Below are 27,183 nucleotides of genomic sequence, written 5' to 3' on the forward strand. Positions count from 1 at the left end.
CTCACCAATCAACCTACCCTGCACACTTTTGGACCGTGGGAGGAAACCGGAGCCCCCAGCGAAAATGGGGAGAGCATGCAAACTCCACACAGAAAGGACCCAGGACTGAAGCCAGGACCTTTTTACTGTGATGCAGCCCGGAGGTGCGTCCTCAATTTCAAGTTCGTTCGCCATTTCGCGTTCAGTCAAAACCAAAAACTGACGTACAACGTTGACGTGAATACGCAGTGACATCTGACGTGGAACTGACGTTGTGAAATCAAATGTAATATTACACCAGTTTTTCTGTTAAAGTACTGTGAAGTACTCAAGTACTAAAGTAGCGATTCATTTTCCACATCAGCTGGTTTAAATCGTCATACATTTACATAAATTTTTAACTGATTTGCGATTCATCATTACATTCCTAGTGGAAGCTAATGATAGCTGCTAACCACTAACTTTTATTGTTTGAATTTCATTTTGGTTTGGTTTTTGGCTCTGAAACCCTTAAAAACATACCTAAAGAGTTATTGTTAAATGTTTAACACTAAAGACACATCTATTGGACTAGAGTGATTACCAGGTGATATTTATGTCTTACCTAGTAGAGTCTCTGCATCGAAATTTTATTTCTGTGATATTCTGTTTGTGAGATATAAACGTTTTTGTCGGAGAAGCCCATGCTGACAGGTTCTGCTTAGTTAAGCTGCTTTGGGACTACAAGCATGGTACCATTTACCTAGAACTAAGAAGGAGGATCTCAGCTCTTTATTGATCTGTCTGTCGATCAGAACCCAGAAAATACAACCGGGTACCTGTATCATGATGCAGGATTTATTGCTTAGCATGATAACTTGTTTAATTTAAGGCAGTCTGGGCCGAACATAAGTGAACAATGATAAAGTCCATATAAACTAGGGTACCTTAACCCTCTGGGGTATAGGGGTAGGGAACACACTTTCACTGATTGGGGCATGGCCACACATTTCATTCAATATAAACTTCATGGCAAATAAATTATTTCTTATATATTTGTTTGGCATTAAACTCATCTTAATCTTAGTGTACTTTGTAAATATGTCAGATTTATCTGAAGTTTGTAATTTGACATCAAAGTATAGACATTGCAAAATGCAGTTTGGAACACTTGCAGAAACATTATAAAAGTACATAGGAAGCAATGGTGGAAGTTTGCTTTGATGCCAGATATCTGATCACCAGAGTCTTTGCTACATGAAGATGACTAAATGGTGTAGTTGCAACATTCAGTTGGATAAATAAATAAGAAAAAACTAACTTGTGTCACTGTTTCTGGTCTCCTTCCATTGAATATGTAGGAGCTCTCATGTGTAAGCATGAAACATTCACACCTGGCCACATCCTGCTCCCCTTTTATGGAGGATGTATCTGGATCGTGTTTCACCGTTGCGTTGTTCATCAAATTACCATGTGAATGTGATTAGAATACATGGTAATGGGGCTATTTAGAATGCAATTAGCGATCTTCACGTGAGGGTGGTACTACACGCCCCCGATGCAGGTAAAACAATGAAAGATGACATGGTTTACTTTTTTGCCTATTTAACCAAATTTGAAAAACTTTTATACAGTGGTACCTCAGTACTTGAACTCATTAGAACTCGAATGTCTTAAAAGTCGAACCAACCAGTTTGAAAAAAAATGACCTAGAACTCGATCTGAATCTCATAAGACCTTAGATACCTTGTACGGGGAAATGAGTCCCACGGCACGTCTCTCAGTGGAAACAAAGGGTAACGCTTCAGTCTCAGCCTTGCATTCGCTGTGGTAGCATCGTTTGCCACGCCCCCCTCGTTTACCTCGTGTGATATCCCTATGTCATCAGCTGTTTCTCATTATTTCCAATTTGTCATGTGTATTTAAGTCCGCATTCAAGTATGTTTCCCCAGTCCTGTCATTGAAGTCTACTCTGTGTTGTGCCTTGTTTGCCAGCAATAAACCCTGTGTTCTTAGATTTCCGTCTGCCTGACGCTGATTCTGCACTTCCTGCTCGCTCGTCCTGTGCGCGGTGTGAAAAAAATTACTGTTTTGATAAATGTGCTTAGATGTGTTTAGTATATGCTCTTCTTGTTTTATCCTGTTCATTTTGTGTTTAAATGCTAAAAAAACATATTTAGGTGTAATATTTTGGGGCCGGGAACCAATTAATTGGTTTTCCATTATTTCTCATGGGGAAAATCCTTTCTGTTAGCTCGGACTTGTCTGGCCATTCTCCCCTGATCTCTCTCATAAGCAAGCCTTACCACAACTCCATCATTGAATGTATTTTTGTTTGTTTTTACAACTCTAGAGTGTTGTGCATGAAAACCCCAGGAGATTAGTGGTTGCAGAAATACTCAAACCAGCCCATCTGGCTCCAAAAATCATGCCACAGTCAAAATCACTGAGAGCTGATTTTTTTCCACATTCTGGTGTTTGATGAGACCATTAACTAAAGCTGTTGACCTATGTCTGTATGATTTTATGCATTGTATGGCTGCTACATGATTGGATGATTATATAATTAAATGAATGAGCAAGTGTACAGGTGTTCCTAATAAAGTGCCCAGGGAGTGTATGTACATATTATATATTCATTCACAGGTCCAGAGCCTATCCCAGAAGTTACAGGCGCAAGACAGGGAATTACCTAGGATGGGGTGCCAGCCCATTGCAGGGCACACTCACTCAGCATTCACATACACAGTTACATCTATGGAAGAGGAAATCTGAAGACATGGGGAGAACAGGCAAACTCCACTCACATGGAGCTGGGGACACACATACTGTAGATACACACTTAATAAAGGACCAAAGGGTAACGCTGCAAATAAATCAATTTTAGGACCACTTTTGTTCCTAATTTACATAAATGATATAGACACCAATATATACAGTAAACTGGTAAAATTTGCAGATGACACCAAGGTGGGTGGTGTAGCAGATACTGAACTAGCGGCTCAGCAGCTACAGCGGGATCTTAATTTAATTAGTGACTGGGCTGACACCTGGCAGATGAAATTTAACATAGACAAATGTAAGGTACTCCATGTAGGGAGCAGAAATATAAAGTACAGGTATTTTATGGGACCTACTGAAATAAAGGTAGCTGATTATGAGAAAGACCTTGGTGTGTATGTTGATGCTTCCATGTCTCATTCTCGCCAGTGCGGGGAAGCAATAAAAAAGGCCAATAGGATGTTGGGGTATATCTCCAGGTGTGTGGAGTTTAAGTCAAGGGAGGTAATGCTAAGATTATACAATTCCTTGGTGAGACCTCACCTAGAATATTGCGTACAGGTTTGGTCACCATATCTTAAAAAGGACATAGCGGCCTTAGAAAAGGTGCAGCGTAGGGCCACAAGAATGATTCCTGGTCTTAGAGGAATGTCATACGAGGAAAGGTTATTTGAGCTAAATCTGTTCAGCCTCAAGCAAAGGAGACTGAGGGGGGGACATGATCCAGGTCTATAAGATTCTAACAGGTTTGGATGCTATTCAACCGAATAGTTACTTCAGCATTAGTTCAAATACAAGAACTCGTGGCCATAGGTGGAAATTAGCGGGAGAACATTTCAAACTGGATTTAAGGAAGCACTTCTTTACACAGCGTGTAGTCAAAGTATGGAATAGTCTTCCTGATAACGTAGTGCAAGCTGAATCCTTGGGTTCCTTTAAATCAGAGCTAGATAAGATTTTAACAACTCTGAGCTATTAGTTAAGTTCTCCCCAAGCGAGCTCGTTGGGCCGAATGGCCTCCTCTCGTTTGTATAGTTCTTATGTTCTTATGTTCTTATGTAATAATAAACCTGCAACCTTCTGATCACAAGCACAGAGGCTTAGCCCAGTATGCTACACACTACCCCCATTCCATGGTGTTTTGTAGCTGTCAGACCTGACTGCAATATATTCTGTAATTTTACTACTATAGTCAATCTCTATGAATAGAAACAATGTGTGTGTCTGTAAAGACCTCGTCACCAGTTTCATTACAGCATAACATTCTTAAAAATCATGGAAATCTTTTTTCTTTCTTTTGAATATTTCCACAACGACAAAAAATAAATTCACCCATTTTGTGACAAAATTATATAGCAGTGGGGTGGGAGTCTGGGTGGCTTTAGATTGTGCACACCTCAGTCCTCAGGTGGAGTGAATAGTGAGTTGATTTGACAAGTTTTGACATGAACGTGACAAATGATTAAAACCACCCTCGTCATTGTGCTCTCTCTCTCTCTCTCTTTCTCACCACCTCCCTCCCACTTGCTCTCTCTCTGCTTCCAGAATAAACACAAGAACAGGCGTTAACTTTTTTCTTGTTTTGATGATACTTGCATACCTGTCATTTAACAGTTTGTGTACCAGCTGATTTGAACGAGCATCATTTTCACTCCAGATTTAAAAAACAAACTAGCCAAGTATGTATTCTATGCTGACACCCAAAGATCATCAAGTTAATTACCTGTGTTTAATAGCAGTTGATCTGCAAAACCAGTTTGAGAACCAATAATATTGGCATGCTTCTCAGAAATGTTAGGCCCACATTACTTTGAAAGCAACATTGAAGCAGACAGTAACCTAATTCTGAAGAATGCTGATTCAAATTTTATTCTCATGAGAAGAGCTTTGAATATTGATTCATTCTGAAAATGATGAAATGTGTGCCTGTCGCAAGCCCGTCACAGACGTCTTTTCAATCCACACCAAAATAATGAAAAAAATCTCGTTCTTAGTCACAATGCACCAGGGGCGTAGATTTGGGGTGGACGGAGGGGATGTGTCCCCACCAATATCCTCCGACCATTGAAATGTCCCCACCAATAATTTAATCCACTTAAAAAAAAAAAACAAAAAAAAAAAAAAAAAACAATCGTGCTGTCAACATTAACCTAGACATGCAGAAAGAGATAAATCACGTTCTCTCCTTGAGTCCTCCCGCCCCCAAAACACATATGAACATTTTGATTGACTGTGCATTTCCCTGCTATCACGTGAGAGGCTGTGGCTGCGTTCAGATACAAGCAGCGCCAAATGCAGTAGATTTTTTTCCCCTTGCAAGAAGGTGTGTTGGGTGACACATGTGAGGATGGCGGCAGCAAAAAAAAAGAAGCTGGACATAAGGAGCTTTTTTTCAAAGAAAAGTGTAAGTCACTTCAAGTTCGCTAGTGAATCCATCAAAGTCCATCAAAGTAACGACAACAGTTAACGTTAATACTAGTTGGGTTTTTTTTACCGCTTTGACGCACATTCATTATAGCAGGGCAGGCTATAGTCTGTGAATACGGACTTAAAACTAACAGCAGATTAAACAGCTAAATGTAAAAGTATAAATATGATCCCTGTCAGTTCTCCTAATCTAATGACGACTATTTGTCAGAAATCAGTCTTGTGAAAGAAATTCAAATTGATATGCTACATACTAATATTACCATGGCTAGAATTTTATTGACAGTTCACCAATAGACAATCCACTTTGCACAAATAGTTTTTAAAATGCATTCACTGACTTGGCAAACATTAATGATTTGATTCGAGATTTGCACACTAAGACTCAGAAAAAGTGAAATAAAATGATTGCTGTTTAAATGGCATGTGTTTATCCTGTTTTGTCAGGTGACAGAACCTAAACAACTGTGCTGTGTATCAGACAGTGATGGAGAGAAGGGGTCACAGGTGATGTTGAACGATGACTTGATATTATTATACCTAGTTGTCTTGAGATTTAACATTGTTACCAATAATAGGCTGAGGCATTCTCTGTCAATGCTCATAAGGAATCCCTCAATGTTTTTTTATTAGGGGACAGAAGCAGATCAGCCATGTTGTAGTTCAGGTGAAGAGGCAAGGTCACAGGAGGTGAATCTGAATGTTGATTATATATAACACATAATATGTGTGTGTGTATTATACATGTTGATTATACTAATATTTAACATTATGAGGAGTGAGGATGAGGAGGCTGAGGATGTAAGTGATTCATTAGTGTTTTTGGGAAAAGTTTTGAACTGACATGTCTCACTTTTTTGTCACGCTATTTCATCAGATGGCAATCCTGTCAGGTACTAGTGCAGTCAGAGGGGAAGAGTTAGGGTCAAAGGTGAGGCCTATTAAAGGCATTGTCCAGCCCCCAAAAAAACTTTACTCACTATTTACTCCTTAAGTGGTTCCATTCCTTTGACATTACACTATTCCTTAATTTAACTTAATGAATTGCATTTCGAGTGGATTAATATCAATCGAAGCATTGCTAGTATTAATGTAAAGTGATTTTGCATTTTGCAGCATATTAAAAAAACATGCATTCCGTGGACGGAGCTGGGGTGGCGGGGTTGGTGGGTGGGGCAGGGGATGGGGGGGGGGGGGGGGAGTCATAGGTCCCCACCAATGTCCAGAGCAAATCTACGCCCTTGCAATGCACAATTGCTTCTGTGGCGGTAGTGCACATGGAAGCACAGAATACAAACTGAAAAATGTTTTAGCATTCAGTTTTCCTTTTTGTTCAGAGCATAATTATACTGGTCTGAATTAAAGTTAAGTCATTTTTATGTAGCTGAAATCTGACACATGCCCTTATTTGGACTTTAACTGTGATCATGAATTAAAAGAATCATTAAGGATTGGGTCAATGCAGACATTACTTATTCTGACTAATTAAGGTATTCTATTGCTTTCGTCCCTGTTCCATTTTTCAGTAAAAATGACTCAATTCTATGTACATTGTAAACAGATTAGGACATTCCTAAACAGTACTCTTAATCTTCAGTATTTTTGCAATTGTAGAAAGGTAGAATCTAATTTTTTGTAAAATCTCCACTTTCAAAATCTGCCACATCACACATTTTCAGTGAACACTAATATAAAAATATAAATCTTGGAACAGGTGACTCAATGGGGTTGTACATTTGTGGAATTTTCATGTTGTCCCCCTGTTTCTGCACTTTATAGATACATAGGCATACATAGGATCAAAATATCATAATTTGCAGTGTTTTATTTTACTGAAGGCTTATGCCTTAAAATCTTTATATCTGTCATGGTATTATTTGTACTTTCAGTGGTTGTTAGGTTTCCATTTTTAGAGTCATTTGCTAAATGGGTTTTCGAGTTTAGATCGATCATGTGGTTGGAATTAAACATCCGCCTGTTGAGTACCTGCGATTTATATGTACATGTGGTATATGCCATTAATTAAGGCGTGTGATAAAAAATAAAAAAAGTTTAACATCGCTGCTTGTAATACAATGCACTCTCTTGCCTTATTGCCATTTGTGCATCTAAACGTTTTGAAAGCATTAAAGTTCAGCTTATATTTGTTGAAAAATTACAAGTGTAAGGTAAACCATTAAATATTAAAATATGGGACATTTTCAGGATCTGGAGATTTTTTCAAGAAAATAGGATTCTAATGAAATATAGTTTATATTTCGCGTAGACCACTTATCATTACCTAAACTTTTTAGATTTATTACAATTATGTAATTTGTTGCACTGATTTGATTATTCTTTTAAACCATTTTCCTCAAATAGGCAGCCAGAAATCAAAGAACACAAAACTAGATGAAATATTTTTAAGTTTTGTTTCATGTAACCCATAATAAACAGTACGTTTGTATGACAAGATGTATATATTTGTTCAGTTTTTGGTTAGTTTTGTCATTTTTCATAATCTCTAACACTTTCCACTAGAGAAAAAAATCGACAATTAACCTCATTTTAAAAATAGAACTGGTATGTTATGGTAATGACTTGGTCATGAGTGAGAATAACCAATATACTCCCATTTGTGTCAATTGTACATTAATTTACGGATTCAATGTGTACATATTTATGATTGTATTAATTAATGTTAGGTGTGATGAATCCCAATTAAATCACAGAAAACTGTATGATTAATTGGTTGATTTTTTTTTTTTTTTTATTGATTCACAGTGCTAGTTAATTCCTTATAAAGTGCCTATTGTATTGTTCATAATCTAATAATATGAAGATGGAGATTTAACACATATAGGTTAGCTACATGTTAAATTATCTGCACTGTTTGGTCACAGTGGCACAGTGGATTGGCAGATAGGGCTGCTGCCTTGCATGTTCATCTTCTTGTTCTTGCTCCTTGAGTATGTTTTAGGCTATCACTCTTCCTTATATTAGCAGGTAAAGAAACTGGAATGATTGATTTAGTTCCGATTTATGGACAAGTATCAGAAATGATGGGAAGAATAAACACTGATGAATTTGTTTATTATTCTCTTCATCAGGATCAAAATGGTAGGCATGAGAATGTTACCTTCTTGGACAATAAACGGAAGAAGCCGTCTCACACGAAGAAGCGGCTGGTGATAGGACTCATAGTTATGCTGGCTTTTTTAGCTGCTGCAGGGGTGCTGGTCTGGTTCTTTACAAGTAAGACTTTACATGTACAATATTACTCTACATTATTAACTAGAACAGATTGTTAAATGCTTTTTAGATTGTGTGTGTGATTTTATGTAGTCAAAGCTGTATAACACTCTGGTTTGGTTAATCTTATGTTAGTAGATTCCTGAGTCTAATGTTAATGTTGTGTTTTTCCCTAATAATGCTGGCATACTTTTTAATGTTTTTTAAATCAAAACACATTGTTTTTAACTGTTATTAGCAAAAAAGTATTCAAAATCTTGAATGGAATTTTTCAGTAATAGCATAGTGTATGCTAATGAGCAAAGTTATACTAAAATTATACAATGCTTTATTAGATTGTATAGGACATTTAGGGACATCAATAAAAAGGATACTGAAGCTTGAAGGTAATAAATCTAAACTAGTGTGGTCTAATAAACTAGTGCAGTTCAATAAACAAAGTGTAGTTTCTTTTTTTTTGGTAACGCTTTCTATGAATGCCATGTCTACAAGAATCTATGAATACATTTTAACACATTATAATGCCTTCATAAAGCATTATAAACATGGCTAAATATTTATAAAAATGCACATTATAGCAATGCTTATTATGCATTATGAATGCTTTATGAAGCTCTCATCCATAATGCACTATAGATACCTTCATAATGCAGTACAGAGCATGCTAAATTCTTATACAAACCATTATAATGCACTATGAAGGTATATATAATGCATTATAGATGAGAGCTTCAAGTAAAATGTTACCATTTTTTGTTTTTTTGGCATTGCAAAACCATTTCGTTGTCTGCTCTCACCGCAAACATCATTCTCCTAGTTAAGCCCTACACCTCAGGGACACTGCTGGAGAGGAAGAAGGGCCCGGGGACTCGTGTTTTTACTGGCCACCTACGACTGGCCAATGTTAATTACAGTGAACAGCTGGAGGACCCCAACAGCCAGCAGTTTGCAGACCTGGCAGATAACCTGCAGGAAGTTGTGAGTGAGCTTCTCTTCAAATTCTTCCATTTTCAGCTGTTCAGTTTCTTTATTTTTAAGTGGTGCTGTCTTTATCATCATTTCCTCTTCAGTTATCCGGTTCACCTGGTCCACTGCTTAACATGCTAAAGGCAAATGGAAGTAATTAATTTTTAATTGATTTATTTAAATTATTAATTCATATATTTAGTGATGCAAGTCACAAAGTATGCTTTTCAGTCATTGTTTCTTTTTCTTTAGACTACTATACCTGTACTACAAAGAGTTATTCTCAAGGAAGTCCTACTGTAAGAACTAAAAACGCATCAGAGTATCAGAGCAGATGTGTAAATATCCAACTTTACAGTGGACAGGGAAATTTTATGCATGTTTTGTATAAATTAGCTGCAAACAAACAACATCCCTTATGGTCCTTTTGTCTCTTTCCCTCCCCTCTCCTTGTACTGTGGCCTCTTATCTTAACAGTGAGTCAGTCTTGTGTGTTTGATGGAAGCAGTAATAATTTCTGCCTGGTAAATAAACACAGGATGACCCTGGGATCTGCAGTAATTGAGATTTTGGGTCACAGTAACACAAGCATAATGCTCCAAGTCACCTTCCTCTAATATGCTGAATATATTTGCAAATTTATGGAACTAGTGTTCACTTGATGTATGAAGTGTAGCAGCAAATGAATTCAGAAGGGTTTATTAGGTATCTCAGAAGTTATTCCTATTTGAATAAAAGAAAATTGAAAAACTTTAGTGGCTTTGAAATTCCAAATTGGTTCCTTTGAGTTGTCTGTTGATTATTACCTTTTGAATGTTTTCTTTAGTTTTCCATATTTTAATATCCCAGAATATACATAATATACAAATACCCCACACAGTTTGACTTTGAAGATTAAACATGCATACAGAAGGATTCAAAGCTGAAGTGTCATTGAATTACTTAATATTTCCCTGGAAGTGATTGAGCTAATCTTCCTCAGAAAATGGAGATTTTTTCCCTCAACCTTAGGATTCAGAATATTTAATAATAATTTAGTAATTGATTTTTCCCCATTAAAAATGAAGGGGCAGCAACTCATTTCTGGCATTTACGGTACTCTGTGATAAAGTCTTAGGTAGTCAAAGGAAATATTTAAATCTATCCGGGTAGTAAGTATATATTTGCTCAGAACAACAAACATAATTTAATATTATTTCAATATATGCAAATAAGAGTAAGATAGTAAAAACTAAGAATTTCTTTTGTTCTGCAAAAATACATTTTGTTGGATGACTAGAAGAACATTTCTTCAGTTCTAAAGCCGCTCCTCAGGGCCACCCCAGTCGTTTCACATACACTATATGGACAAAAGTATTAGGACACCTGGCCATTACACCCACAGGAACTTTTATGACATACCATTCTAAATCCATAGGCATCAACATGGAGTTGGTCTCTCCTTTGGGAAGTTTTTTTCACAAGATCTTGGAGAGTGTGTGTGGGAATCTTTTTAACCATTCCTCCAGAAGAGCCTTAGTGAGGTCAGGCACTGATGGTGGTTCTAGTTCATCCCAAAGGTGTTCAGTGTGGTTGAAGTTGGGACTTTGTGTGGGCCAGTCAAGTTCTTTCACACCAAACCCACCCAGCCATATCTTTATGGATTTTGCTTTGGGCACTGGGGTACAACCATGCTGGAACAGGAAAGGGCCTTCCCCAACCAGTTCCCAAAGAGTTTTAAAGCATAGAATTGCTCAAAATGTCTTGGTGTGCTGAATCATTAAGAATTCCCTTCACTGCAACTCAAGGGCCTAGCCAACCCCTGAAAAACAACCCCATACCATTATCCCTCATCCACCAAACTTTACAGTTAGCCCAATGCAGTCAGACAGGTACCGTTCTCCTCCTGGTATCCACCAAACTCAGACTCATCCATCAGACTGCCAGACAGAGAGGCGTGTTCTGCAAAATTGCTGCAAATACTGGGGTGACTTTAAGATGGGCTTTGAAGTGGCTAAGCTGACACACTTTGCTAGGCATAATAGCCTAGTTTTTCACTTAAATGCAGATTATTTAAATACAATTTTCTATCACTGCCTAAGACTTTTGTACAGTACTGCATATGCTTGTATTTATAAATTCACAACTCTGTTCATACAAATCTATTTTGTCCTTAAAGGAACCATAAATCAGTTTTTTTTTTTTTAATTTATTTTTAATTTGTGTCTTTCAGTTGCACAATACTTTTGAAAATGATGTTTTTCTCTCCAAGTACTATAACCAGTCTGTGGTTTCTGGTTTCAGGTAAGAGTCATATATGCGTAAAACAAAATCTATTTTTATTTTTTCTATAGATGGTTAGGTTATGTAAAAAATTTTCACATGACTATGATCTAATGACAATGGTGCATGTGACATATCAGTTCCATAACACATTCTATTTTATTGGAATTATAATAATATAATTTCTATAATTTCTTTTTTCCCCTCCATGGGCACAGTGAAGGTGTACTTGTGTACTACTGGAGCAGGTTTGACATCCCTGTCACAGAACTAGAAATCATTTCACAATTTACAGATGAGCGAATCATCAGTGTCTTGCGGGGTAGCATCAGAGCAGAGGGAAATCAAAGGACTCGAGAGCTGTTCATCACTGACATCACAGCATTGCGTGAGTGTCTGTTTATTAGTTAAAGCCTGTAAATTAGTTGTCTCAAATTCTATGTACTTCCGTAATTTAAAAACATAATAAAATCATTTTCTTGAGTGTCAAAAAGCAGTGCATTATATCCCCATTAATATCCAATAGTAACTTATTAAGCACACAACAACCCTTGCTGTCAGACTAAAACCTCAGTAGGATTTAAATAGTGTAATGTTGTGTATTGTGGTCTGGTAAAATTGGCCCAGAAGTTGCTATCATACCTGCTCATTCTGTGAGTGTTAAATCCACAGGTCTCTGAATTCTCTGCTTTTCTCTCTCCATTTCAGGCGCTGATCCACGGCTGGTCATAAACCCACGAACTGGTGACTACACTTTTACCAATTATACTGTTTTATCATTTACTGGTTTAGATCAAATTTTGAACGATACCTGAAGTCTAGTCATTTGTTTATAGCTCATTTGATTATGTTGTATAAAGGCATAGCTTATCAACCTGAGCAGGCCTTACATTTCTTTTCTTTTGTCTGCTAGAAGATTGCTTTTCACACCTTGAAGCCGTCAGCACACCCCAGACCTTTACTTCCCCTGGTTTCCCTAAAAAATATCCAGCTCATGCCCGCTGCCAGTGGCAGATCCGGGCTCCTAAAAGGGCCACCATCTTGGTTAAATTTCTTGTCTTCAATGTGCTGGATGACTGCTCCAACGACTTTGTGTCCTTCTACGATTCACTCAGCCCTGAGGAATCCAAGGCCATCACAGAGTGAGTGTTAGGATGTAGTGTTTCTTTAAATGCACATCCAACCTGTTTGCTTGCAAAGACCGTCGACAGTTACACTTTAGTAATTTAGTGATTATAGTGTTGAGTTATAATCATAATTTTCTGTGGGTCCTATCAGGGCATAAGCTGCTAATGAGATCTCTCCAGGAATCTCAATCCTGGACCAGTCGTTCCAGTTGTCCCCAGGAGGAGGACACCAAATGTAAAAAGTGCCTGTAGGCAAAGTTCACAGAATGTATGTTAGGTGCTGGATGTCAAATTTCAATGGGTAGGAATGCCATCATTGAAAATATAACATGACTCACGTGTGATTTTTGTGCACACGTATTACATATTACATACACTGCTATATTTGGGAATGAACACTGTTGTCATTTTAACTAATTTATTTTAAAATAATGTTTAGTGCTTCAGTCCATAATTAAAAGGCATATTATTACATGTGCCTTTCTGGTGGGTGTATTTTATTAAATTATTTTGTAGTATGTTTTTATTTGATAACCTTTGCTAAATGCAAATTGTCTTTGCTTTATTTATGTCCCTGGGGTTAAAATGACCGAAATGTTGATGCCAGTTTTTTTAAGTATTATGGCATGTAATCCATCCATCCATCCATCATCTACCGCTTATCCAGGTCGGGTCGTGGGGCCAGCAGTCTAAGCAGGGAAACCCAGACTTCCCTCTCCCCGGTCACTTCGTCCAGCTACTCTGGGGGAATTCTGAAGCATTCCCAGGCCAGCCGGGAGACTCTCCAGCATGTCCTGGGTCTTCCCCGGGGCCTTCTCTCAGTGGGACATGCACGGAACACCTCACCGGGGAGGCATCCAGGAGGCATCCTGACCAGATGCCCGAGCTACCTCATCTGGGTCCTCTTGATGCGGATGAGCAGCGGCCCTACTCTGAATCCCTTCCAAATGACCGAGCTTCTCTAAGGGAGAGCCCAGCCACCCTACAGAGAAAACCCATTTCAGTCGCTTGTATTCGCAACCTTGTTCTTTCACTCACTACCCACAGCTCATGACCATAGGTGAGGGTAGGAACGTAGATCGACTGGTAAATCGAGAGCTTTGCCTTTTGGCTCAGCTCCTTCTTCACCATGACAGACCGATGCAGCTTCCGCATCATTGCTGATGCAGCACTGATCCACCTGTCTATCTCTCGCTCCATCCTTCCCTCACTCGTGAACAAGACCTCAAGATACTTATTCTCCTCCACTTGGGGAAGGACTCCCTCCCCGTCCCGGAGAGAGCACTCCACCCTTTTCCGGCTGAGGACCACGGTCTCGAATTTGGAGGTACTGATTTTCATCTCAGCCACTTCACACTCAGCTGCGAACTGTTCCAGTGAGAGCCGAAGGTCATGGTCTGATGAGGCCAACAGAACCACTACATCTGCAAAAAGCAGAGATCTAATCCTGCAGTCACCAAACCGGACACCCTCAACGCCCTGGCTGCACCTAGAAATTCTGTCCATAAAATTTATGAACAGAATCAGAAACAAGTCCGACTTACTGCCAACAATGCAGACCAAGCTCTGACACTGGTTGTACAGGGAACGAACAGCCCTTATAAGGTAGCCTGGCATCCCATACTCCCGGAGCTCCCTGAGGGATGTGGTCGAATACCTTCTCCAAGTCCACAAAGCACATGTAGACTGGTTGGGCAAATTCCCACGCACCCTCCAGGACCCTGCTGAGAGTATAGAGCCGGTCCACTGTTTCACGGCCAGGGCCCACCACCCCTGTCTGCCAATCCAGAGGCACAGCCCCTGATGTCCACGCGATGCTGCAGATGCGTGTCAACCAGGACAGCCCTGCAACATCCAGAGCCTTGAGGAACTCCGGGCAGATCTCATCTATCCCTGGGGCCTGGCCACCGAGAAGCTTTTTAATCACCTCAGCAACCTCCACCCCAGAGATAGGTGAGTCCACCCCCAAGTCCCCAGACTCTGCTTCCTCATTAGAAGGTGTGTCGGTGGGATTGATCCCGAGCTGAGGTCAGTAGCGCCCCATCCCCACCATAAACAGTGTTGATGCTGCACCGCTTTCCCACCCTGAGCCGCCGGATGGTGGACCAGAATCTCCTGGAAGCCGTCCGGAAGTCTTTCTCAATGGCCTTTCCAAACTCCGCGTTCTGCTTGGCCCGCCGGTACTCATCAGTTGCCTCCGGAGTCTCACAGGCTAAAAAGGCCTGATAGGACTCCTTCTTCAGCTTGACGGCATCCCTCACCACCGGTGTCCACCAGCGGGTTCAGGGATTGTCGCTGCTACAGGCCCTGACCACCTTATGGCCACAGCTCCTGTCAGCCGCCGCCACAATGGAGACGCGGAACATGGCTCATTCGGACTCAATGTCCCCCTCGTCCCCTGGAACAGGGCGAAGTTCTGCTGGAGGTAGGAGTTGAAGCTCCTTCTGCCAGGGGATTCCGCCAGACGTTCTCAGCAGACCCACACTATACGCTTGGGTCTGCCAGGTCCAACCGGCTTCCTCGTCCACCAGCGGACCAGGTGGTGATCGGTTGACAGCTCCACCTCTCTCCTAACCCGAGTGTCCAATACACTGTCATTGCCCACGTGAGCATTGAAGTCCCCCAGCAGAACAAGAGAGTCCCCAGGAAGAGTGCTCTCCAACACCCCTTCCAAGGACTCCTTGGGTATTCTGAACTGCCACTTGGCGCATAAGCGCAAATAACAGGCTGGACCCATCCCCCCAACCGAAGGCTAAGGGAGGCTACCCTCTCGTCCACCGCGGTAAACCCCAATGTACAGGCGCCCAGCCAGGGGGCAATAAGTGTGCCCACCTGTGCTCGGCGTCTTTCCTCGTGAGCAACTCCAGAGTGGAAGAGGGTAAATCCCCCTCAAGGAGTCTATATTTTGCTCAGGCTCCTTCCCCACCAGAGAGGTGACATCCCATGTCCCTAGAGCTAGCTTCTGCAGCCGTGAATCAGACTGCCAAGGTCCCCGCCTTCGGCCACTGCCCAACTCACACTGCACCAGACCCCTTTGGCCCATTCTACAGGTGGTGAGCCCATTGGAGGGCAGACCCACCTGCCTTCTTTGTGGATCTTTGTTATTACTCATCATAAGGGGTCTAATGAACCGCACTTTGTCTGGTTCCTCACCCAGGACCTGTTTGCCTTGGGTGAGCCTACCAGCAACTAAGCTCCTGGGATCATTGGAACACGCAAACCCCTCCACCACGATAAGGTGTCGGCTCCAATACATCAATTTTTCATAATCTCTTATCCAGTTCAGGGTTAGCCAGGACACAAGACAGGGGCACTCGGGATGGGATCATATTTCAGTAAGCTTAAACTTTCGATAGAATTTGTAATAATGGTCTATCACTGCTCCTCTGGATTTCCAATAAGCCTACTGTATGATATGGTCTTTTATGGTCTGAAAATGTTTCTGTTTTTACTGTACTAGTGGTTTCTATTCTAACATGGTCAGTGATAGTAGGATGTTGTTCATAAGAATCTCAAGGTGTTTATGAATTTTGGAAATGATAGTGCTGATATGAAATGTTTTCAAATGCTGTTGTATTATAAATCAAACACACGTTTGCCTGTTATTTTTATTACATAGTGAAAAAGCTTAAAACTAAAACATGCTGTTTGCATAAGTATTCTGACCTCACACAAGTATTGTAATAGCTCCACCTTTTCCCACAATTACAGCTTTAAGTCTAATGGCAGTAGGTATCTACCAGCTTTGCACTCTGGTTATGAGTGATGATCTCTAATTTGGTCTTGGCAGATTATCTCAAGCTAATGCCAGTTCCTTGTCCGGCACTTGTTGACAGTGGGTTGCAGAGCATACCGTATATTCTCAGTGCAGTTTATCTTGGGACTTTGGCTGGATGGCTCTTTGAAATTTGGCATTTTGTTCTCACCTTTCCAGTGTTGCCTTGGTACTGTCCTGCTTAAAGATAAATTTCCTAATAAGCTTTGGGTGTTTCCTGTTCTGAGCCATTCTTCATTACTTTAGTTCACATCCATTCCTAATGAGAACCCTCCCCCAAGCATAATGCTGTCATTAGCGTACACCACATTTTGGGGGTTTGGACAGAATTATCAGATAAAGCACTCTGCTTTCTATCTAAAGCAGGGGTGTCAAACTGCAGTCCTGGAGGGCCGCAGCCCTGTGTAGCTTGGTTCTTTCCCTGTTCCACCACAAATGATTCAGCTCAACAGCTATGTGGTAATTAGCACAAGAAGTTGAATCAGGTGTGTTAAACGAGGGGAAACCCAAAAAGATGCATTATTTTGAATAAGGACTGCTTTTGTACACCTTGTGCACCTTTATTCTACTTTCCTTTGGGGCTGTTGCGATTAATCAACATAGTCTATGACATCGACGCTGAAAATACGTGGACTTGACTTTTAATTAAACTATCATTGTTTTCTTATACTCTTCAATTCACTAAAACATTTTTTCCTTTTTTCCGTTTAATATCACTACATAATTATGGGAGTAGCTCAAATTATAACAAAACAAAAAGGTGGTTTTACACTGTGCAAAGTTTGATGGCATATCATAGCATCACTAGTGCTATCCACAAGCACCTGAAGACACACAGGTGCTATTCTGGACTGCCAGAATAAGCAAAACCACCCTAAGTGTTGGGACCAGTGTTATCGTAAACTAAAAATGAAACGAAAAAGGACACTAAAGAAAATAATTCGCAAACTGAAATAAAAATGAAAACTATATTTACAAACATGTCAGACTTTAATCAGCTAAAAGCAGCTCCACATCATCAACATCTTTTTACCTTGTTTATCCACAATATTTCCTCTAGTCGATAGATTAATACATAGAAGAATAATTGTTATTAGCAGTCCTACCTTCCTTAATCTTTTAGGATGCTTGTTAGATTCCCAGTAGCTTCCAGTACTCTCCTGATTGTCCAGATGGCATGTTTCCTGGGTTTTGTTAGGCAAACAGAGACAGAAGGCATATCTATCTGTTTGTCTATATATTTGTCTGTCTGTCTGTCTCTCTCTCTCCTCTGTTTGTCTCTTTCATAGATGTGTATATGTGTATTTAATCATTGATTTGTTTTTCCTTCAGATTCATAAACAATCCCTGTATAGAGTAATTTTTATCCAGTATTTAGGGGCAGTTTTTTCATTGGTGCAAACGTGAAAGCCTACGGTAATGCAAATAGGTTAGGTTGCTATATTTCACATTATATTTTACACTTTGAGCTAAATGCGAACCAGGTCTGAATATGTATGCAAATAGCATTTTTTGGTTTTAGGCTTTGTTTTGTAGACAGTAATTTTTTGCTTTAAATATTTTCTGTTTAAGCATGGCAATTTGTGATAAAAAAATATTTGTGCTTTAGCACATTTCATGAAACATATTTAATATTTTCACGACTATAAGAGCATTTGTCAAAACAATTCATACATATAGTATAACAGTAAGGTTAAGCTGCAAAAGGCCATGACTCACCCAGAACAATTAACTCATATCGAAAGCAAATAATTCCACCAATGTATCAGTCAGTGCTAAGAAAACGAAAAGTACAATCAGCATTGTTTTTGACCATTAGAGTCAAAACTCTTAGGTATATTGTCAGTATGTCAGTGTAAGTATGCTTCTGAGCTGTTACACAACACTGTATAACAGAAAACAGCAATACAAGAACAACAAAATGGAGACAAAATCATGTACTGTGGGGACCAAAAACACAACAATGCTGTATCACTGCAATTTATGTATTATATTTTTGAATCCGTTTAAAACTTTGGTTAACTGTTTCGCATGTGGTGGCTTATGCAATAATCACTTGCATATTTAGTTTTTGGTGTAAAATTATTACACTGGGGAAATTACATAATCTGTTTTGACCAACAAGACTAAAGAAAATGGAAATAGTGCCAAATAATGACAATTGTACAAAACAATTTGCATGCATGTACTGAAACATTTGTAAATTTGCATGAAACAATGAGAAATGACGTTGTGCTTTGCAGAAGTTATATTATAGTGAAAAGATTACACCTATTTTGCCGATATTGTCATTTGAGAAATGAGCTAAAGCAATAAAAAAAACTGTAATTGAACAATGTGTGTCTGTATCATTTACAGTAGCAAGGACTGCAGGCATGTAGCCGTATAGTAAAATAATGGGTCCCAACCCTATACCGATCAGACACAGCAGGGAACAGGGGAAATCACAACTTTGAACCTCTCTTGAAATTTGCCTATGGAGTTTGCATGTTGCTGCAGTGTCTGTCAGTTTCGTTTAGGTTAAACTGCTAGATCTTAGACCTCTAGGGACTGGTCAGCTATTAGTGCAGAGATAGAACCAAACATGGTGAAATGGTTCTCAGCCATTATGCTCCCAAACCTGCTCCCAAAAGAATTTGGATGTGCAGCAGTAGACACATTTAAATCTAGCTTGAAAACATTTTTATTCAGACATGCCTTTGAATAAATTCAAATACCACATTACATTTTATTTTTACTCTATTTTTTTGTTGTTAATGACTTCTCTGCATTACTATATGTGTTTTTTACTATATGTCTTTTTTATTATCTGTTTAACACCATGAACTGCCTCTGTATGAAATGTGATATACACTGATCAGCCAGAACATTAAAACTACTGAGAGCTGAAGTGAATAACATTGATTATCTCTTTTTGAATGGCATCTGTCAAGGGTGCTATTGTATATTTGATGAGTGAACAGTCAGTTCCTGAAGTTCATGTGTTAGATGTAGGAAAAATGGGCAAGTGTAAGGATCTGAGTGACTTTGACAAGGGCCAGATTGTGATGGCTAGACAACTGGATCAGAGCATCTCCAAAATGACAGGTTCTGTGGGGTGTTCCTAATATAAGCAGTGGTTAGTACCGCCAAAATTGGTCCAGGGAAGGCCAACTGGTGAACAAGCAACAGGGTCATGGGCGCCCAAGGCTCATTGATGCATGTGGGAAGCAAAGGCTAGCCCATCTGGTTGCAGTTTGCCGTATATAGGTCTGCGTAGCCACAGTAGCCGTGGCCTTTTTCAGCTACTACACTGCAAAAAATGTTCAGGAATGGTTTGAGGAACGTGGAAAAGATTCCCCAGATCGCAATCTCTTCGAGCATCTATGGGATGCACTGGACAAACAAGTCCAATCCATGTAGACCTCACCTTGCAACTTACAGGTCTTAGAGGATGTACTGCTAACGTCCTGATCCCTGATGCCACAGCACACTTTTTGGAGTCCATGCCTCCACAATGGGGATCTACACAATATTAGGGAGGTGGTTTCTATGTTACGGCTCATCATATATAAATAAACTTGCATTACCTTACGTATACCATTTTCCTTCCACAACCTAGAGAAACACTTCAAATTGTCATGTGTGTATGTGTGTGTGTGTGTGTCCTGTGATACACTGACATTCTGTCCAGGTGCTCTGTGCATCCTTGGATAGTCTCCAAGGTCATGATCACTCTGTAGTGTATATTGGTAAAGTGCTTTTTGAGTACGTGTTTTGGAAAGGTCTAGGCACAATGTACACTGCCAGTATTTCTTGCTTGGCAGCTTTCTTTAAAAGTCACAAATAGAGTCAAAACGCAAATTCAAATATGCCTATTTTTATGGTAGAAATATTTTAACTTGAGTTTTGAAAAGATTAAATAAAAAGTACAATAAAATTCTGCTTTATTTTAATATATGTTACTCAGATATGCAATGCATTCCCTTCTAAGAATTAAGTTGTTGTAATTGTTGCTTTTTTTCTTCTACAGGAAGTGTGGTCAGAGGCCTCCCAGCAACCCCCTTGAGGTTGTGTCATCAAGCAACCTAATGTCAATAAACCTGGTATCGGACAGTGGCAGGGAGAAACCTGGCTTCAGTGCTATGTACATGTTCGTCCCCTTAATCACAGGTACTAACATTATATCTGAGACAGCTCCACTCACCACTCAACATCTCAGTAGGGAGATGATGCATGTCAGAGATCTTATTAGCCAGGCAAACCTTAAAGCTTTATATTTCCATGGCTGAAGATTTTGTGTAGATTCCATGAAGTGTTCAATATCCAGTGGAGCCTTCGTGACATGGTCTAATTTAGGCTTAAGGATCTTTTTGTGTCTTATTCTTTTAAAGCTAACCAATGTGGAGGACGATTGACCAATAAGTCTGGGAGTTTTCACTCTCCACATTACCCCAGCTTCTACCCTAATTCTGTAGACTGCAAATGGACAATTGAGGTAATTACATATGACTAAAGTATGTTCAAGCTTGCTGTCAATATTTGGGACTCAAAAATTCCAGTCACTGTTTCTTCTAAGGCTGAGAAATGTTAACTTGTGTAAAAATTTGCGCACATTTATGTAATAGCTTTCAAGAAAATAGTTTTCTGTTTTTTTACTGAGAATCTGTAGTGGAAAAGTTTCCTTTTTATGTTTGATACAGTTTTTATTATCTAGAAAGAATACATTTATTAATAATGCTCCAAGATCACATTTTCGGGTGGTTAGAATATGTATAGTCACTATTTTTAAAGGTGACCAGGGATTAAATATAGACAGTCTGGCAGAGCCCAGCTCTTCCTCCATATGTCCAAATTGCACCTTGCCAGATAACCCATTTGCATATGCATTTACATGTTATGTTTTTAAAAAAATCAAGTACAGTTTAGCCATGCAATATGAGCAATACCCACATTAAATAAAAATAACTTTTTAATCACATTTATTTTGTATTTTTATTTTGTATTGCTTTAAAGTGGTAGCATAACATGTCAACAAATGAACATGCTGTATCTTTAAGACTGTGATCATAAATACATTACTAATAACCCCCCACATCTGTACCTCCTCTCTGATTCTGATTTAACCCGTTAAGGTGACACTGTGTCAGAATAGTAAAATATTATGCCAAGTAGGTCAGTTCTCCCATGGTCTAGTAATTTGCCAATCAGAGTGGCCTTTTTGTCTGTCAGGTACCTGCAAACATGAAAATCCAGCTGAGATTCACTATGTTTCGCATGAAGGAACCAAAAGTGGATGTTAAGGTCTGCCACAAGGACTATGTAGAGGTGTTGGGCACAAAGTAAGGCTGTTTATTTATTGTGGCTGAATTACTCTTGACAAATTTCTCACTAATAGTGAAGTGTTTATACTAGTAGTGTGTGTGATGCTATTTATAAACAAAGTATATCACTCCTGAGATTGTTACTCATAGAGAAAATGCCATGTAATGGATGGGAGTTGAACAGCACTGTGGTCTCACATCTGCATGCCTGTGAGTTTAACTTCTGTCTCCACCTCCACTTGGGGGGAAGTTTGCATATTCTTCGTGTTTGCACAGGTTTCCTCGAGGAACTCCCACATGCAGTTAAGCAAACTGGTTTCTCTAACTTTTCCTGTGATGGACTGCTATCCCTTCCAGGGTGTCCCTGCCTTGTGTCCTATACTGCCTGCGATAGAGTTTACACAGGATAAGGAGTGGAAAATAGATGAATATTTCTTTTCTGCATTTTTTTTTTGCTTTTTCCATACAGATACTGTGGAGAGAAGTCTTTGCTGGCCCTTTCAAGCCAGAACAACACACTAGAAGTCACGTTCCATTCAGATGAGTCATACACAGACAAAGGCTTCAGGGCAACATACGTTGCCTATGACCCCGTGAACCGTAAGTCAGTTTTTCATCATGTTAGTGATTTACAACAAATGTTTAAATAGTTAAATGATTGTTTTAATATTGACTATTTGAGTATCCTTTAGGTTGCCTTTAATTTTTAAATGTGAAACCGGAATGTCGTAGTACTCGTGTCTCAAGATAATTTTTTCACTTACTTGAAATTGTCTCAGAATTGAAAACATCTCTTGAATTTGTGTCTTGGTTTGGACTTGAAATTTTAAAACGTGACAATAGACTGTTCTTTTTAACCATTGATAAAATTTCTAATTTCACTTACTCCTCTCAAAATAATGATATATGTTAATAAAATACAATTGATGAAATATGAATAATCTATCATTCACATTTGTTTTATTACCTGTATACTGCAGTTATTTTACATAATCAGTGCAAAGCTACTTTGGAAATCCCTCCAGAAAACACGCCAGTTTCAGTTGTTAATCGATTTGGCTACTTTAATCACAGAAGTGATTTTCTCACATGAAAGCACACTTTGCTTACAGCAAGATCTAAACTTCTCAGTCCATTGGATATTGTTAGAATGGAAATAAGCGTGATCACCATTTAGGTTTCATATGGGTAGTTCTTCACAAAAGCTCTTGAGAGTTACGGAGCTATTATGTTAACTGCTGTTTTATGCGTTGTCTGACTGATTTGCCTTATGAGTATATTATCAGCTTTACATGTATCAGGCTGTGCTAGTAGAAAAGCAAGCAAAGGATGAGGAGACTTGCTTGCCGAGACAGAACACACTCTTTATTCTATGCAATGCAATGCAATTTTATTTATATAGTGCATTATCACAACATTACATTGTCTCAATGCGCTTTACATTTCTGCCACGTAAGGACCCCCCAATGAGTAAGCCAAAGGCAACGGTGGCAAGGAAAAACTCCCTAAGAGGAAGAAACCTTGGGAGGAACCAGACCCAAAGGGGGAGCCCATCCTCCAGGGGCCGGCAGATGAGTCAAACAAAACAAGATGATATGACTAAGCTAACACAGGGATTGAAATATCAGTCTCAATGCAGCGGCCGACCGGTGCAGGCACGGGGTGCTTGATGCATGATGGCAAGATCAACAGTGGCACAGCCGCAGGGAAGGATGGAGAGGCATCGCGTGAGCCAAGGGCAGGCAGGTTGGAGGGTAGTTGCCGGAGGTAGTAGTCTTGCAGGCAGCAGAGGCATAAATTCTTCGATGACATGGATCTCCAGGCAGCACACCCCAGAAGGGGTGAGGGAGGAAGTAAGAAAATAGTGTATTAGCCAGAGTTGAGGAAACCAGAGGCAATGCAAGCAAAATGATCGAGTGCAATATTCATCTAGGCTCCGGCAGATCTGGCTATAGCAGCATGAGAAAGAGGGAGAGACAGGCGGAACACAGGCATTGGGACTCCCTGAACATCAGCACTCTAGTGTAAAGCTAGAGTGACAGCACTGACGCATCAGTTTATCCAAAGCCAATGACACCGATCCCCACCCAGCTCTTCACCTCATACTGTTAGTCTGACTGGGAGTGAGCGACTAGCTGGAACCAGAACTAGGTTTCCTATACGCTAAACTATACAAGTGCGTTTTTAATCTAGACTTGAAAAGCGAGAGTGTGCCTGAATCCCGCACATCCCCCGGGAGACCATTCCACAGCTGCAGAGCTCTGTAAGAGAATGCTCTGCAGCCTGCCGCAGCCCTGTCTACTTTAGGAACTAATAGATATCCTGCTCCTTGTGATCGAAGCAGGCGAGAAGGGTTGTAAGGGACCAGAAGATCATTAAGATATTGTGGTGCAAGGCCATTCAGAGCTTTGTAGGTTAATAGCAGTAATTTGTAGTGAATCCTATACTTGACTGGTAGCCAGTGCAGGGAGGACAGGATAGGGCTAATGTGATCAAATTTTTTAGTTTTTGTGAGAACTCTGGCAGCTGCATTTTGTACTAACTGAAGTTTATGTAGGGATCCAGATAGGGCTGGGCGATATGTAAAAAAAAAATTTATCAATTATCGCCTTTAAAAATATCGTGATATTTGATAATATCGTCTGCCCCAGGGCTTGTCCTTTAAGGTGCACAATTGCGCGTGCACGCCATCACGCGCCTAAAACGGTGAAGAGCTGCACAAAGAAATGCGCGCATTTTATTGAATGATCAATAAAAAAGAATTAAATTGTACGCGCCTCATAATTTGTTACGTGACCACTCGACGCTCCACGGAATTATTCATGACAACAATGGCGTCGAAAAAAAGCATGGATAGCAAGGGTCATCCGTGTCAGAATGCAACGTTTTTGGGGAGGGGAGGGATGGTTGTTGTTAAATAATTAATTCATAACGAATTAATTAATTGTAGCCTACCGTTTCCACTACCTGACCCGCATGGTCTTTGTTTTACCCATAACCAAACCATAAATAAATAAAGATAAGTTACACACAAATTACCACCTGTCAATCACTTTTTCCGCGGGACTCTGGCATGAATAAGCGTCGACAAACTTGGTTGGTAAAAACGGTGCAAATTCACCTTTCTGGCAATACTTTGGCTTTAGACCGAATGAAACAGGGCAGCCACGGGATACGTCTGAAGTGGTGTGTAGGATTTGCGGTCAAGTTATCCGCGCAAAAGATGCGCAGACGAGATCTGTTCGTTATGGTAAAACCATGAAAAAGGCATATTTGGTGTAGTTTATTTAATCTAATTTAATTAAAATTATTTTGATTTTTTTTTTACTGTTTCTGTATGTCTCATTTATTAATGTAAACGAACTAGTTCGTGTAATTCGTTTGGAGTTCACTGTAATTTGTATTGTGATCGCTAACAACTTCCTTGTTATTATTTCCTCGTAATAATAATAATAATAATAAAATAAGTAAAGATGCGGAAATGGAAAGCATGCATTTAATTTGGCTATATAGTGTGATTAAGTGTGTGTTTTTCGTGAGCTGGTTGCTGCTGCGGCGGGGGTGGGGCGGAGGATCGCGATGTCGGCTCAGCATCGTGATGTCTATCGGCCATCGGCGATGGACGATGGCATCGTCTATCGACCCAACCCTATTTAAAATATTTCACCTATCTAAAAAACATTTATCCCAAAGTGTTACATTTGCTTTTATTCAGCACAAACTCAGCACCAATAATCTGAGACCTCTTAGAATGTTGTTATTCTATTTTTTGTTAAAATCAACTTTAAACATATACTTTTCAAAAACCTATTTTCAGACATGCTGAGAATTTGTAAAAAATCACATTATAGACATTTGTAGGTAAGACTTTTGAGCTCTGAAGCTTATAGACACAGGGGTTGGCTACACATAGGTGAAAGTGACATTCTGAAATTTTATGTAGTTTGATTACTAAAGTGTTAGTACTTTAGAGTGACACTCTTTTTCTCAAAGTCAGTGGCCTTCACAATGAATATTGATGAGGTAGGTGTCCTCACACCTGTAGTAGTTTGCATACTGTCAATGGCCCATCAGTCTGGAATGTCACTGCACCCCACACCCATCACTTTGGAAAGGCAGTTTGAAACGCAAGAAAAGTAGCAACAATAAAATCCCTTTCACAGTTTATTAGTAGATGGAATGAAAAATTAAAAACTGTGACTATATAAATATAGAAAGCGATAAATATGATGCAGTAACTATTATGGACGAGGGCATCGTCGAGCGCGTATCTTTCTCGTGTATTTCAGTTTATATCTCGCTGAAATCATTATGTAAAATCATGAAAAAAAAAACACTGACTAAATCCGTTATCTGTCTTCTTTTCAAAACTTCCATTGTCAGAAGTATTAAAGTTTTTAAAATTAGGTTAAATAGGCAAAAAAGCAAATCGTGTCACCTTTGTTTTACTTGTATCGGGAGCGTGTAGGACCGCTCTCAGCGGAAGATCGCTATTCACGTTCTAAATACGCTGCGTTTGAATCGGCGACCACGTGATTGCAGGCACACAGGCTTAGCCCACTGAGCCATAAACACAGGTATGAGCTTCGCTGCTGAAAGTGGCAACACTGGCGCAAAACTTCAGCGGCAGAGACTTATCCGTGAGCTATATTGTAGCCGATCAGTGTAAACACTACCCAGCCATGTGCTCTTGTTTATTTTGGTCACAATGGGCGTATTCACATATTTCTTTACCCAATACTAACTGTCTGATTATCATGTTATTATCATGCGAATAGCGCGATTTGCAAGTGGGTGGGCGATCAGAGCCGCTTCGAGACGCAGACGCTTAAGTCAGTCACTCTTGTTCTTTCTATTCGTATCACGAAGCTGTAAAAATATATTTAGTTTCTACCTATATATATTTGAAAAGTAGACCGTCCAAGGTTTCTGAAGGTATTTTTAAAATGTATATATGACAAAAACTCGCGGAGTTATTTAAACGGATTTGCGAAATTTCTGTCAGATCCCGCCGGCGGACCGCTTCTCTGCACAATGAAAATAGACACAGTGGCTTTTTATCAACCTTTTAATGATGTGCTTTAAGGTGTATGCATGCATTAAAAACAAAAAAGGTAAGTGAATGATAGGCTTCTACTAGTCTATTAATTTATATTTAGCTCCTTCCTCTTTATAGCCTAATTGTTATTTTCCGATATTTTCGATTATCATGTGGTACTGATTTTCAACATCGACATCGTGATTCTTAAGAGACATCGTCGATATATGATAATATCGTCATATCGCCCAGCCCTAGATCCAGATGGACAACCCAAAAGGAGGGCATTACAGTAGTCCAATCTGAAAGTTATAA

At 39.6% G+C, this 27,183-nt stretch overlaps 1 protein-coding gene across 6 annotated transcripts in view; it reads left to right on the forward strand.

Moving 5' to 3' along the window:
- Nucleotides 1-27,183, forward strand: part of st14 (ST14 transmembrane serine protease matriptase) — a 59,718-nt gene that overhangs the window by 14,536 nt on the left and 17,999 nt on the right. The window contains exons 1-14 of one of the 6 annotated variants that reach the window (XM_072716452.1): nucleotides 4,486-5,143; nucleotides 5,614-5,673; nucleotides 5,800-5,856; nucleotides 8,256-8,400; nucleotides 9,215-9,375; nucleotides 11,576-11,646; nucleotides 11,844-12,013; nucleotides 12,334-12,369; nucleotides 12,542-12,767; nucleotides 15,910-15,990; nucleotides 20,540-20,679; nucleotides 20,901-21,004; nucleotides 21,739-21,848; nucleotides 22,300-22,430. In XM_072716452.1, coding sequence (XP_072572553.1) covers nucleotides 5,087-5,143; nucleotides 5,614-5,673; nucleotides 5,800-5,856; nucleotides 8,256-8,400; nucleotides 9,215-9,375; nucleotides 11,576-11,646; nucleotides 11,844-12,013; nucleotides 12,334-12,369; nucleotides 12,542-12,767; nucleotides 15,910-15,990; nucleotides 20,540-20,679; nucleotides 20,901-21,004; nucleotides 21,739-21,848; nucleotides 22,300-22,430 — 1,549 coding nt within the window. In that variant the 5' untranslated portion in view covers nucleotides 4,486-5,086. Of the gene's footprint in view, nucleotides 1-4,485; nucleotides 5,144-5,613; nucleotides 5,674-5,799; nucleotides 5,857-8,255; nucleotides 8,401-9,214; nucleotides 9,376-11,575; nucleotides 11,647-11,843; nucleotides 12,014-12,333; nucleotides 12,370-12,538; nucleotides 12,768-15,909; nucleotides 15,991-20,539; nucleotides 20,680-20,900; nucleotides 21,005-21,738; nucleotides 21,849-22,299; nucleotides 22,431-27,183 lie in introns of those variants that run through there. The other 5 variants (XM_072716451.1, XM_072716453.1, XM_072716454.1 and 2 more) reach the window with 5 other exon arrangements.

Source organism: Paramormyrops kingsleyae, chromosome 9, assembly GCF_048594095.1.
Source record: "Paramormyrops kingsleyae isolate MSU_618 chromosome 9, PKINGS_0.4, whole genome shotgun sequence".
NCBI lineage: Eukaryota > Metazoa > Chordata > Actinopteri > Osteoglossiformes > Mormyridae > Paramormyrops > Paramormyrops kingsleyae.